Source organism: Glycine soja, chromosome 17 (genome assembly GCF_004193775.1).
Source record: "Glycine soja cultivar W05 chromosome 17, ASM419377v2, whole genome shotgun sequence".
Taxonomy (NCBI): domain Eukaryota; kingdom Viridiplantae; phylum Streptophyta; class Magnoliopsida; order Fabales; family Fabaceae; genus Glycine; species Glycine soja.
The window spans coordinates 1328479-1343212 of NC_041018.1; the positions used below are offsets into that span (position 1 = coordinate 1328479).

At 33.5% G+C, this 14734-nt stretch overlaps 1 protein-coding gene across 1 annotated transcript; it reads left to right on the forward strand.

Moving 5' to 3' along the window:
* Positions 1 to 1419: 1419 nt before the first annotated feature.
* LOC114391914 (DUF21 domain-containing protein At4g14240-like) lies at positions 1420 to 7164 on the forward strand. Its single transcript, XM_028352927.1, has 13 exons — positions 1420 to 1822; positions 1912 to 1988; positions 2352 to 2435; positions 2558 to 2671; positions 3093 to 3176; positions 3293 to 3364; positions 3892 to 3959; positions 4331 to 4418; positions 4505 to 4578; positions 4674 to 5046; positions 5141 to 5187; positions 5279 to 5360; positions 6832 to 7164. The coding sequence occupies exons 1-13, from the start codon at positions 1579 to 1581 to the stop codon at positions 6904 to 6906; spliced, it is 1482 nt and encodes a 493-aa protein (XP_028208728.1). The 5' UTR covers positions 1420 to 1578; the 3' UTR covers positions 6907 to 7164.
* Positions 7165 to 14734: the final 7570 nt, after the last annotated feature.

Genomic DNA, 14734 nt, shown 5'->3' on the forward strand with positions numbered 1-14734 from the left:
TACTTTCTGTTTTATGATGATTTCATCATGATTTTGTTAGTGTTATTGTTTGTAATTCATTTCCTTTAATCTTTCACGGGGTTTTAGCTTAGCCTTAATATTGAATTTATAGCATTGTTATATGTAGCAAAATTTTAAATTGGAACAATCAGTTGACAGATGAGAACACTAATGATATGAATGGGAAAAAGGGATGTAATTTTAATTGTTTTTATCTTATGGCAGTCTAGCTTCCAATAGATAATTTAGGATTTGCGTATATATGGTTTGTCAAGGAAGAGTCTAAACAACTGGTTCAAGAGATGAATGGAAAGGTGTGAATGACTTTTTGAGAGTTTCCAAACAAGAGATATCCTATCCATTCTAAAATGTTATTGACCTAGGTGCTGGTTTTGTGGTGCAGTTTTTGATGGCATCAAGAATTCTCGCAAAGAAAATTTGGCTTACTCAAAGATAAACTAGAGCAGTACTGGTCCACTCACACCATAAGTTGGGTTCAAAGATAAACTAGTTAAATTTGGCCTACTTTTATAGTGAATTGGAAAAAAGTTAATTTAGCATAACCCTTTTTAATCTGGTGTGTTGACTTATTAAATAAAGAAAATGAAGAACAAAAAATAAATCTCAAAAAGTGTAAAAAAAGAAAAATCCAAAAACATAAAAAAGAACATGTAAAAAAATTTACCATTATTACCTAGTAATAAAATAAAAAAAATAAACAAGCTCATAAATTGACCTATTTCATCGCAGATTAGTCTAACTTTGCAAATGCAAAGGTGAGCTATTTTTTTTATTTTTTTGACTGAAGGTGAGCCAAATTTAAAAATATATAAGCAGGCAAGGTGTTTGTATTTGTCAACCATTTTTTAGAACCGACTCACTTGAAAGTCGCGGTGTGTTAAATTATTTAATTTGCAATGACTTATCTCTACATCTTTATTCAAAATAGATATACAGCCTGAGTTTTTAAATTTTATTTTTGGGTTGCGCTTGACCAATTCATTCCAATCAAAACTACATTAGCCAGTTTAATTTAATTTGCTTTGTTATATATTTCTTTTTTGGTAAAAAAATGATTATTATTACTTGTAAGATTTGAGTTGAAACAATATTTGAAATTTTTAATACGAGAGGGAATTGGGCGTTTGATCCTTGTCAATTTTTAATAAAAACAAATAATTGTTATATATACCTAGTGAGTGAGAGAGACAGAGAGAAGCAATATAATAAGTAATTAGAAGAAGAAAAAGATAAAAAAGTTAAGTGAATTGTTTTGTTTACATCTGACGTAGACGTAGACACTCAATATAGGACAGCTGGGTGTGGTTGACGAGTTGTTAATACATGCACATGCATTAATTTAATTTTCGTAGAGTACTAGTAACTAGTAAGTATTAACTTAAAATTAAATGAAAATAAACAGAGTTGAATTGAAAATCAAGAAACGGAAGAATGATGAAATGGATCTGTGGTTTGGTTGCGATGTGGTGTGAATCACTGTCCAATCCCGTTCGCGTGACCCGGCCAGCCCTATAAACTATATATCGTGAATCGGATTCAGAGAGACTGAGAGAAACGATGAGGGCAGTGAGTGCGTTAATGGTGGCTCGGATGTTGACGCGGGACCACTCTCTCCCTGTCCTTTGCAGCGAAAGCATACCCTTCCGATCGGTCTGGTGGTTCGTCTATGCCGGCATCTCATGTTTCCTCGTCCTCTTCGCCGGCATCATGTCCGGTCTCACCCTCGGACTCATGTCTCTGGGTCTCGTCGACCTCGAGATTCTCGAGCGGAGTGGTTCTCCTGTTGAGAAAATGCAAGCTGGTACTTCCGAATACTCGTACTCATTTCTTTCTTCTTTCACTCCCAAATTATCGTACTTTAATCTTTTTCTGTCGTGTGTGTATATGCAGCGGTCATACTTCCTGTGGTTAAAAAACAACACCAGCTTCTTGTCACTCTGCTTCTATGTAATGCTGTTGCCATGGAGGTCATTCAATTCAATTGCATTGCCCCCCTTTGCCTATAGTTAATTTCTCATTCAAACTTTTTATGATAGGAGCTCCTGAGATGAGTGACTTTACTGCTTTAACACTTATTGTTTGTTGCTGAAGTCAGGATATGTAGACTAGTTTTAGTCCCATGGTCAAATTTTTTAATTACTAAAATAATTTCTTTCAAATGGCCACACTTTTGTTGCTGAATATGCTTTTCTATGCCATGGGCAGGCACTAGCTAGTGACTGGTTGTATGCTTATTTATGCTTCATATGGGTTATTTGTACACTTCATACTGATTCCAAGATCCTGCCTAACTTTTTACAGCCATTGGCTTTGAAACTTGCAATCTGCAGGCTTTGCCGTTATACCTAGATAAACTATTCAATCAGTTTGTTGCTATCATTCTCTCTGTAACTTTCGTTCTATTTTTCGGGGAGGTATGTAATTTTTCTGTCTTTCTGATTCTGTAGTTTAGCCTCAATATTTATACCTAATGAATATTATGAAGTACTTTTTATATATATATATATTTTTTTGAAATACACCTCTTTGATTTCAGGTTATTCCACAAGCAATTTGTAGTAGATATGGTCTTGCTGTAGGTGCCAACTTTGCATGGCTAGTGCGGATTTTAATGATTATCTGTTACCCAGTTTCTTATCCAGTTGGAAAGGTATATTTTTCTGCAGTTGTTGTTCCTTAGCATTCTTTTGATAAGCTATATAATATAATTGAGAAGAGAATGAAGAAATGGAAATTATAGCGAATCATTTCAAGGTTTTCCACGAGTCATTAGTATGCAAATGTTATGTTGATTATGATGTGTGTACAAATTAAGGTCCTTTTAAAGTTGTTCATGGAGATAGTTACATCTGTCTTTCCTAGTTTTAAAAAATGCTATAGCATGATAGCAACAGAAAGTGAGAAATATTACTATTTACTGGCATGTGTTTAGGGATGCAACTCTGGTCAATCTCACTAGCTCTTCACACCAGAAAACATAGAGCACCAGTTTTTCTTGTTTATTGATGATGGATTTTATTTTAATCATGATGCCCTTAAGTGTTTCTTTTTCTCACTAATTTTTGTTCCAGGTTCTGGATCACCTATTGGGGCATAATGAGGCTTTATTTAGGCGAGCTCAGTTAAAAGCCCTTGTCTCCATTCACAGCCAGGAGGTATAAATTAGTCATTATTTTTCAATAAACAGAATAAGTCAGGTCAACATTGGTGAAGCTACTCATTGTCCTGTCTTGGTGTTTGATTCATATAAGTCGAATTTGCTTGTTTATAGGCTGGGAAAGGTGGTGAGCTTACACATGATGAAACAACAATTATCAGTGGAGCACTCGATTTAACTGAGAAGGTAGGTGCTGCAATTCACCTGCCACATTGAATGTCAGCCTATTTGTTAGTGTTCCATTTCATGCCAATCAAATACAATTTTCAGTTTATGATCTTCAATAATATGAAGTTTCTTACCTATTCTTGAGTTCTAATATATGCTGATGTTGATGTTGATGATGGTAGAAAGTTGAGACATGAGAAGTTTACTTCATGTACCTGGTGACTTGTCCTCTACTTAGGGATGCCCGGAAATGTCAATACTCAATGGTGTTAGACCTGGAATGGGAAACTGTGTTTGATTAAATATTATCACCATACCACTCTATGTTGATGCCAATTTGGTCATCCACTTCCAGTAATCTTGTTCTATAAATAATGCATTATCTGCATACTTGAGTTTTCTTTGTGTTTTAATTCGTTATTAACTTAACTATCATTCTTTATGCTGTTCACTTATATGAGGCACATTGAACACATTGTTTTCCTGCTTGCTTTACAAATTGCTTTTCTGTTTGTTAATGTGTTTTAATTTGTCTCTTTGAACAGACTGCAGAGGAGGCTATGACTCCTATTGAATCAACATTTTCTTTGGATGTTAATTCAAAGTTGGATTGGTAAGTTTTCTTAATTTCTTGGTCATTATTCTTTAGCAGGTCAGAAATAGGTGATTGAATTTGTTTTGAAAACGACTTCTCTTGTTTATAATGAATTCATTTGTTTTCACTTTTTGACCTTTTTGTTTCGAAAGTGGTTTCACTTTTTATTGCTGAATATTTCTTTACCACTGTACCAATTGCTAGAACCTGCAGAAAACATTTCTCTAGTTATTTCGCACAAAACTAGTGGAACCTAACTTTGGTTGCATGTTGGGAGTAGAATACTTGATTAGAAGATATAAAGCATATGTAAAGAGTAGAATATTCTTGTTTTTTCCCCTCTTTTATTTTTACTTAATATTTTTTAAATGCTGCCAATCTTAAAACAGGGAAGCAATGGGAAAAGTTCTTGCTCGCGGGCACAGCCGAGTTCCTGTCTATTCTGGAAATCCAAGGAATATTATTGGGCTTCTACTGGTGTGTGTGTTTTCCACATTTGACTTTATATTTTCCCATTTTATTATTTTTAGGTTTTTTGTTCTCATTATTTCTATTTAAATTAGGTCAAAAGTCTTCTTACTGTACGACCAGAAACAGAGACACCTGTCAGTGCTGTATCCATCCGGAGAATTCCACGGTGTGCTTGTCTTTATTAATTTATTCTCATGTTTTTTTTTTTTTCAAACTAATTGTCAAGTATCCAAAGTTTGTGTACGGGGTTTATATGTACAGGGTTCCATCAGATATGCCTCTCTATGATATACTAAATGAGTTCCAAAAGGGAAGTAGTCATATGGCTGCTGTTGTTAAGGCTAGGGGAAAAGGCAAAGAAACTCCACAAATCATTGATGAAGAGAAAAATGAAGAAAACGAAAGCATTGGTGGGGATTCACAGTTGACCACTCCATTGCTACAGAAGCAGGATGCAAAATCAGGAAGTGTTGTTGTTGACATAGCCAAGCCTTCAAAGCCTTCCAGCATTAATAAGCTGTCTGGTTTGCAACGTAGTGATGGCACAACAAATGGTCCCTCTTCAGAAAATATTGAAGATGGTGAAGTGATTGGCATTATCACTTTGGAAGATGTATTTGAAGAACTTCTGCAAGTAAGTTTCTGTCTTCTGAGACATTACCCCTTGTCTGTCCCATGTTTATCTTTTTCTAACCCTTAAAACTGATTATCGCACTTCTTCAATACAGGAAGAAATTGTTGATGAGACAGATGAATATGTGGATGTTCATAAGAGGTAATAGCGTACATGCTTTCAAAAATTAGGTAGCAGAGAAGCATGGAACTGCAAATCTGAATTGTGATGGTACAAAAATTTTATTTTGCAGAATACGTGTTGCTGCAGCTGCAGCTGCTTCCTCAGTGGCCCGAGCTCCATCATCACGAAGGTTGACTAACCAGAAGGGAGCAGTAAGTGATTTATTAATACACATTTTTCGTGCTTTTGATATTTTTTTTCTTGTCTGCCACAGTTGCTAAATGAAATCAATATTTTTCTTACCACTTGAAACTAGAAAATGGTTCCTTTTAGGGGTTTGGTCCTGAATTTTCATGTTTCTCTGTATGGTTATTATCCTGCAATACTAGATTATTTGCATGGTATTGTATGACTTTAAGGACGTGGACTGAAGGGATATATCTTAGTCTAAGTAATATCTCTCCATCCACCTAAAGCATCAAGTTTAAATTAGGACATAACATATTTTGAGAATTTGTAACTATATGTGATTCAAGGATGAGATGATAGGAATTCAAAACTGTTGGTATGAGTCCAACATTATATTCCAGAAAGACATTAATCATAAGTTTTATTCCTTTATCACTTTGAATTAGGTAATATTCTGTTTTTGTATTTCTTATTGTTTCTAAAGTTTTTTTTTCACTTTGAATTTAATTATTAACCACCTTTATTCAATGTAACTCCTAGTATGGTTCCTCCTCCTCTCTAAAGAGTAAGGTTAATTGGATATTTATGCCATAGTTCCATTCTTGTTTGGTTGATGAGTGCCTCCTGGTTATGAAAATGAACATTTTTTTATTATTTATATATACTATTGAAAATTGAAACAAGCACTATTGAAGTAAGTGAAAAATTGTACTCTAATAATGGGAGTATGAAAAAGGAAATGGTCCTTGTCATGAAACTAGATTCCATCAAGTCTTGTCTGCATCATAGTATCATACCCATTTTCAGTGTTTATACAAGTCTGAAGTTGAGTAATACAATACGTTTTCTTTTTTGATAACTTAGTTGAAAGAGTATGCAGACACAAAAAGTGTTTAAAAATGAAGAGGTTTAAATATATTTTTAGTCCCTATAAATATGCTTGCATACAATTTTATTAACTATTTTGAGGTGACATGACATGTTTAAATGTATGACATGACATCAGAAAATGATGATAGAAGCTATTTTTTTAGAAAAAAAATTATGAAGGCCAAAAAATAAATTTCTGGAGGACTAAAACTATATTTAGTCACACAAGGACTAAAAATATATTTTATCCAAATCAACATTTAGGCCATTGAATGACATGAACAAGTAATTGGTTTGCCTCTTAGAGAGATCTAATGGCTCTTGTAGAGGTGTGTGTCGTATTTTGTGTCACTTGGTTATAGCTATGTGAGTAGCATTAAGTTGCAGATCTACCTCCCAACCCCTTTGTAATTTCAGAGTTTAATGTTAGTTTCTTTTTCATCAAAGGATATGGGAGAGTTATGGATATCTCACGGCAAGTTTCAAATTTTCATAACTAGAAGGGTTTTTGGGTTAAAGAATCATTTTACTTTTGTTGCTTAAAGGCTGTTAGCCTTTTACTGTATATCCAGAATGGGTGTTCATCCTTTTTTGCTTTCTGGTCTATGTATTTTAACCATCCAGGGAATCCAAAGTAAGCCAGGGCAAGCTCAGAAGAAATCTGCAGAGGAAAATGGATTGAATTCTACAAAGCAATGAGGAAATTCGTGTTAGCCTGCAGGATAATGAACCTTTAAGCAATGTGATGAAAAAGAAGCCAAGGAGAGTTCTTTAGTAATTTGATCTTATGATGTATCAAATTAATAACTTTCCTTTTTGGAAGGGCATAAACGGATGTATTGCTATTTATATAGGTCATGAAGCCGGTGCTTCATGCATGCTGCAATTTTATGTTAGATAAGTGTTTGTTAGTTTCTTTTACCCATTTATTTCCATCATCTATTATTAACAACTTCATCTCAATTGTTTTTACTGTAACAAAAAAATGTGAACGGTATATATTAATAACGTGTTTCAAGCAAGAGAAAGAAAGAAAAAACATTTGGAGATATTCACGGTATGTTTCTTATGACAACTGGATTTATAAATTATAGTTAACAAAGTCTGAGCTGCAAGGTACATTGGTCAAAGTTTCATGATTACCTTATCTCACGTACATCGGTTATCCTCCTTAACTATTCAATACCCCCTATGAATTAATGATCTCATTAGAACATTTTCACCGTCAAATACATTTTGAATTGGATAAATGCATTGTTTGGGTAGAAGACGCATTAGAAATTCTGGTTGAATGCAGGACAAAATATTTGGCTGGGAAAATTTGTCTTAGGATGACGAATACAAAAATATCTAAGGTGCGTTTGATATGGTGGAAAGAAAATATGAGAGGGGAAAATTGAAATTTAAATTGAAAAGAAAGTTTTTTAATAAAGGAAAATTTTGAATTTTTTTAAAACATTTCTCTTACGTTTCCTTTAAATTATTCTCTAATCAAATTAAAAAATAAATTTGTCATTTTTTTCTTTATTATTTTATTTTATTTCAGCTAAACATTGTTATTAGATTGTTTTTGTTTAGTGAAAGAAAAAAATTATCACAAAATATGAGAAACAATGTGAAACAATTATGAGCAATAATAAAAATAGACGAGATTAAAAATAGGCAAGAAGGTTTAAAGGGCTAAAATTCGAAATTTAAGATTTCACAAAGAGCAAAAACTTACATAACTACTTATTTTTAGTTTAGACCGTTAAATAACTAACTTTCAAAATAGGTAAAAGAAACACATCCTAGCGTATCTTTTTCTTTGTTTCTAAGAGAACTTGGGAAGAGTAGTTATGAAGGGTGCCTATCTGTGATAGATATGATACAAGACATGATAATTTATATCTCAATGGAACATCTTATATTTTGTCTTCCTGTTCGTGTTGTGTCTTGTGTTGATGTCAACATCTGTGTTAAATTTTGCGCTCCTTGGGAGAGCAGTAAAACTAGTGTGCCCACTGTTAATTCCTTTCAACAAGCCTCCAATTTTCCCTCTAAAATTTGGCATTTTATATCTGAATTTCATATTGATCTGGTAAGAAGTTGTCCTTTCTTCACTTGGATTTTGAAACTAATTACGAGGTAATGAAATCATCCAAGAGATTTTGTTACACAAGTTTTGTTGACAATGATCTATTACTGATCTTGCATAAGTTTTTCTCCAAACGAAAAGAAAACTAAGAATAGTAGGCCAAGAGAGTGAAAGAAGACAAACAAAATCCAGTAACTAACTACACATGTTTATCAACAACTGAAGCACTTTGGTACCTCCGCTGCTGAGCTGACACATGGCTTTTACAGTTACAGGCAAAGTAAGTAACACTCCAGAACCACTTTGTGGAGCAGATATTGTGGCAGAGACTGTGTAATTGGAGCCTTGCAGCCACTCTGCGTGTACTCAAAGCGTAATAAAAAAAAACTCACTATGTTCTCAAAACTATGTTTTTACCCCTAATTTCAAGACACCGATCAAATTCTATTATCCTCACACCGCATAAGAAACACCGTGCACCTCCATATGATGTAAAATCTAGTTTTCTGCTCCCGGAAGTGCCTTGAACACCGTTGCATTAACCCGGACTTTGGAATTCCCATCGATAACGATTGTCTTGCCATGTTACAAAGCAAAAGGCCTAGAGAACACACACACACAGAGAAGAAAGAGGTTCACTTCTTTTGGAAGTAAATGTAGTACTTTAATTTCGTAGCCCTTATAAAACTAGAACTCCTTGTTGTTATTTATATATCTGTGTGAATGATAGAAGGTTGTGTAGAATGTGTGAGAGCGCGTAGCAGGTGACATGGGTGGTCCCTGAAAAGAATTGAAGATGACAAAGCAGTCTCCATCACACTGTCTCCCTAATACAACTCATCGTCTCATCCTAATAGTAGTGGCCAACCCTGTCTCTACAACCCTATATACCTTTCTATCTGTACACATACTATATCCCCAAAGCAACCGCATTTGTGCCTGAAGTTTAGGTTGTGTTGTATGGATTCTCCTTGATACTATAAAAAATAATGAACCGAAATATTTTACTTTATCTTAAAGTTAACCCAATCACGTAGTCCAGCTAGGATTTTCACCTTGTGATTGACAAGAGATCTTTAGCTTGTTTTAATTTAGCACCTCATATGTTGCACGTAACTGGTGGAAAGTAACATGATGCCTTTCACTCAACAGAATGTTGTGATTGATTATCAGCTTTTTAACAGATCACGTAACATAGCGTGTACGGGTGAAAATTGAAGATAATTTTTTTTTGTATTTACGTACAACATAACCAAATTAAGTAATTCATGTACGAGATTCCAATCGCACAAATGTATAAGCTTTAAGAAGGACATTGATTTCTATTTATTTACTGCCAACAATCCAATCCAGTTAGGATCATAACATTAACTTCTACTGGAATGAGTTTGTCTTCAAACGCATGAAAAAAGAATTACACTAATTAACCAGGTGCTTTCGACGATACAATATGTATATACTTTCTAAAGTAATTAGCAACAGACATAAAAAACAAAGTTTGTCTTGGGGGAGAGAGATTTTACATAGCTCCAAAAAATTTCAGCCCCAAGTTACACTTCATAGAATGTTAACTAAACAATTTTATTAAATGCTAATGTATAACGGTCAAAGCCATTGAGGTAGATGATGACACCTCAAAGCAGGTGAAAACACAAAAAAAAAATGTGTTTGTGGGCTAAGAGTGCTTATGCCAATTTAGAAGCATAGAGATACACACCCTCATAATGTAAAACTTCCCCCTTTGTTGCCTCACCATTCTCCTCAACTTGGAAAATCTCCTACCCATGTTTCCCATTTTGAAGTTGTGCTGCATGTAGCTCCAATTTGGGCACAATTTATTGAAGATATAAAATCCGACGTGGCATGGCAGGAGACTGCAATGTAGTGATTGGATCCACGTGTTGGATTTGCACGCGCTCATGTTAAGGCTCCACTTGTACTTGAATTTCACATCAGAGTCACGTGCCTTCTCTTTCCAAATTCAACTGAAACGCTAAGTTTTTTAGTTAAATCATGCCGGCCATTAGTGAATGTCGCTTCCCCTGAAAGCGATTAGCAAGTACAAAAACACCAGCCTTATCTTCAATAGTAGTGTGGCTAAACTAAAGCTAACACCTTATCCTCTTTAACTTTCTTGATCATCAAGCAGTTCAAATGAAAGGCATGAAATAATGATTTTCACTTGAGCCTTGAAGATGAACCCAACAAAGATAAACCCGAACTTCAACATCACTCCCTCTCTTTGGTCCACTCCTACTTCCAAGACCTTGATTTGTTCTACTACTTAAAAATGGGTTCAGCATGTGACTTACAAGCTTGTCAAATAATGTCTCACTGTTTATAAAAAAATGATTGGCACTCAAACGCTTCCACAGTCTTACATCTTATCTTTTAAGCATAAAAGTGTCAAAGATAAGATCCTTAGCATGTATAACTGATCTTTGTGGACCTTTGGGATAAGTCCTAAAGATGTCCAGCTATAATGGGTCCTAGTAAAATTGGCAAGATGAAATTTGAGTCACAAAGAGGCTTATAGCTACACCAATGAGATGGAGGCCACTTGTGATCAAACTTGGGACATGTTATTTCAAGTGTTGGGGTTTTGTTCTGTTTTTGGTCAGAAATGTGAGGAAAGAAAGTTCCAGGCTGGTGGGGAGACCTACTTTGACTTACTATCTGTTGTGTCTTTTAAAGAACAGTGGTGGAAAAAGTTAGGTGATCTGTGTAGTTCAGGATGTGACTAACTGAGACTACACAGGACCAGTGTGGCAACATTCCCTTTAGGGAAACACTTATGAATTTGTGTTCAAATTATGTGAGTGGAAGATATATTACTTTGCTGATTGCTACTAAGAAATATGACGTCCATTTGAAATTGGAACAACTAGAAGATGACAAATCAGAACTGAATAATTCAGCATGAATAAATAGGAGACCTATCTATAACTTGTGTTGTATTGGTTAGGGCTCGAGACAAAGCAACAATAGCTTTTAAACTCCACCCTAAGGGTGAACAATTCCTATTTCTCTGGGAATATTGCTAAAGAGGGGAAAAAATTGGATATTAATTGTATTTGTATTGTATGTAGCTCATGTGATTAAGCAACTGGATTTTGAGATTTTCTTGTTTTTTCTTTTATTTTTCTCCCAATCAAATTGGAAAAAAAATCAGGAATTATATTATATCATTGAAATTTGAGAAATTCCACAAACTGTAAAAACGGGCTTAGTGGGCCAAATTAGACAGCTCTGCCATCTCATCATGTGTGTATGTAAGGGGGGCAATGCATGAATTAGGGAGTCAGGCCAGCACATGAAAATCATGCAATGTATTTTGTGAGAGAGGCCAGATTTATTGCCATTAAGGCTAACGCGATGAGCTTGGAATGATTTAATTTTCAACACAACTTTTTGAAGGTTAGAAATTTTGGGGGACACAAGTTTGAAACTTTAGTATTTGATTACTTTCCATCCATGTAGCCACATGCACACATTCTTTTTTAATGATTTTTTTTAATAATAATTGAAGTGTAAAAGCAATTGAAGGGAAGCTTCTTGTGTCTCACAGCAGTTGCAGTGTAGGTGTGCTAAATTATGACTAGTTACTTTCTCTTTTTATAATATGTGTTTTGTTGAAAAATCTTGTACAGGATCCAAAGATTTTTTCTAAGAGCCCTGAATGGCAAGTGAAATAAATCAAAACGAAATTCTTGTTTAGACAATTTCAAAAATCGGCTACTATTTAAAAATGATTTTGTAATCACATTAGCGCACACAGAGTATTGGTTTGTAGACACCTTATTTTTTAAACACTTTATTAACATTTTATCATATCTATATTTTTTCGTTTTTTCCCACTCTGTCACTAGTCTCGCTCACACACACACCCCTTGGCCCTTATCATAATATCTATATTTTTTATTTCTTATTTTTTTCATCTCCTACACCCGGTATCAATTATCATATCTAGATTTATATTTGGAAAAATCTATTTGGACACTTCAAGGGTGTAGACACCTTAAGAGAGAGAAAAAAAAAGAGAAGAAAAAATATTATTTATAAGATTAATGATATGATAAGACAAGGAGAAAGATAAAAAAAAATAAAAAGTATTAATTGAATATTTATAAATTTTAGGATCATTTTATATTTATTATTTAATTTTTTTCTCTTACATACACAAACTTTGAATTAACATCTTATCATATTTATATTTTTTCTTCTCCTACACATGCACACACACAGACAGTTATTGACACCTTATCATATTTATATTCTTCTTATTTTTCCTCTCTCACTAAGTATTGATTATTTATACACATCTTATTATATCTATGTTTCTCTTATTTATTTTCCTCTCCTACAAACACAAAAAATCTCATTAACACCTAATCATTCATTCATATATATATATATATATATATATATATATATATATATATATATATATATATATATATATATATATATATCACACACACATGATCATGTCTATATTTTTTTTATTTCTTTTAGATTGGTGATAACTGTGAAATCTGAGTTAATTTAATAATCAATTTTGATTAATAATGATTGCAATTTCTTCACGTTACTATTGTTTTTAATGAAATAAAAAAAAAATTTAACATCTTTACAATTTTTTATAAACAGAAGTCAAAAGAAGAAGATTTCAAGTGCTTTAGAGAAAAATTGATGAAAACAGAAAGAAAAAGTCTTGAAGAAAAGTTGGAAGAATTGGATAGCTCGCTTAGCACGCAATCTAGGCTTAGCACGCACTTATGCTTAGCGAACAACCTCAAATTTAGCGTAAAGAAGACCCACGATGAAGCTCAAAAGCACACTCAGTGTGAAGTCAGTATGAAAAGTAAACTACTTTAGCCCTAAAAAAGGAGTAGAAAGAAAAAGACACATCGAGTCTCAGAACTATCCAAAGTCTGAGCATATCCCTTAGGGGAAAACCCTCCTTCTTTAGTCATTCCTCCCTTTCTTTTTAGTCATCCAACCCCTTCTTTCATCCACATTAGCTCCTGAAGTGTAAAGCTTTATAGGCTAAACCCAATTATTGGGAGCCCGATAGGCCAACACCATTGTAATGTAACTGTTTTTATTATCTATTGAATGTAAATTCTATTTCTATTACTTCTTTTCTACTCTTCATCTTTATTGTATGATCTGATCATCCATGCATTAATTTTAGGAATTATACATTAGAAAATGATAATTTCTAACGAACTGGAAATGACATCTAAACAATTCATTGTTAGAGATAGAATTACTTTGTTTTGTCTCTGCGTACATCTTTATGCTTAATGTGATTTACTATTCAATCTTTGCAAATGAATTTGAGAGAGAGAATAAATAAATTAGACTCTTCATCGGGAGGGATTAAGGTTGAATGTCTTAGTAGATGCGGGTGGAAATTTGGAAAATATTAATATTGCATTAAGGATAGTCATGCATGCTAAACCCCAACATATTTAAATTCCAAAGTTATCTTTTGCATTAAATCTTGTTTATTTTATTGTTCTTGCCTTCTTAATTTCAAATTTTTTATTTCTTATAATTTATTGTAATTCTTTATCTCTTGCTTACAAATTGAATATTCATTAACGCAAGTAGAGACAAAGTCCTTATGAATTCGACACTCAAATTTTCGTTTTAAACTTTACTACTTATGTCAACGAGTTAACAATTGGGATTTTGGCCCAATTAATGCCCAATAACTATTCAAAGATCTAGTTCCAATGTAGTCCATTCTTGGGATAGTCAACAAATCCTACTCCCAACTCTAAGCAAAGACCAAATACGCCACTGCTTTTCCTTCTCTGAAGATAAATGGCATCCCTTCTCGGGTCATAAAGCTGCAAGCCTCCTCCACAAGGATAAAGAGCCCTTCGGTGATGAACGCGATAGCAATCAGAAAATTTGATCCCACCACAACACAACGCGATAATGCCCCTACCTTTGGCCAAACATAGCCCAAAACTCCGCATGCATAGTCCAGCAAAATAATGTTTTGTACTGGATTAACAAAATTTTAAAATGATATTAGTAGGTCCTTACGCAATACTACTCTTAATGGAAGAGAGGATCATCGCTAATTGACTTTGTTGTTTCCTCGAATGGCATCTATAGATACGTGTGTTTTTTGTATTCTTAATAATTAATTGTTATGTATTTAACTTAATTATACATATAATAAGTCATTTCTTAAAATAAATCTTGATATAAGTTAATTAAATATGAGTTTAATTTAATTATTATATACAAATGAAATCTCTAAAAAATCTAGTGCAATCAAACAAAGAAATAATATTTATCTTGGTGTCTAGTACATGACAAACATAATAACCTTGCGTGTATATATTTAACATAAAAGATGAATTTTATACTCTAATATATTCAATTCTACGGATAAAAAAAAATATCGTATATACAATTTCACGTGGT

Bases quoted from the DNA above. Each gene is read 5' to 3' on its own strand.
- LOC114391914 (XM_028352927.1), top strand. From the start codon at position 1,579: ATGAGGGCAGTGAGTGCGTTAATGGTGGCTCGGATGTTGACGCGGGAC. The intron at 1,989-2,351 runs GTCATTCAATTC...TGCAATCTGCAG, and splicing joins GTAATGCTGTTGCCATGGAG to GCTTTGCCGTTATACCTAGA. The intron at 5,188-5,278 runs GTAATAGCGTAC...TTTATTTTGCAG, and splicing joins TATGTGGATGTTCATAAGAG to AATACGTGTTGCTGCAGCTG.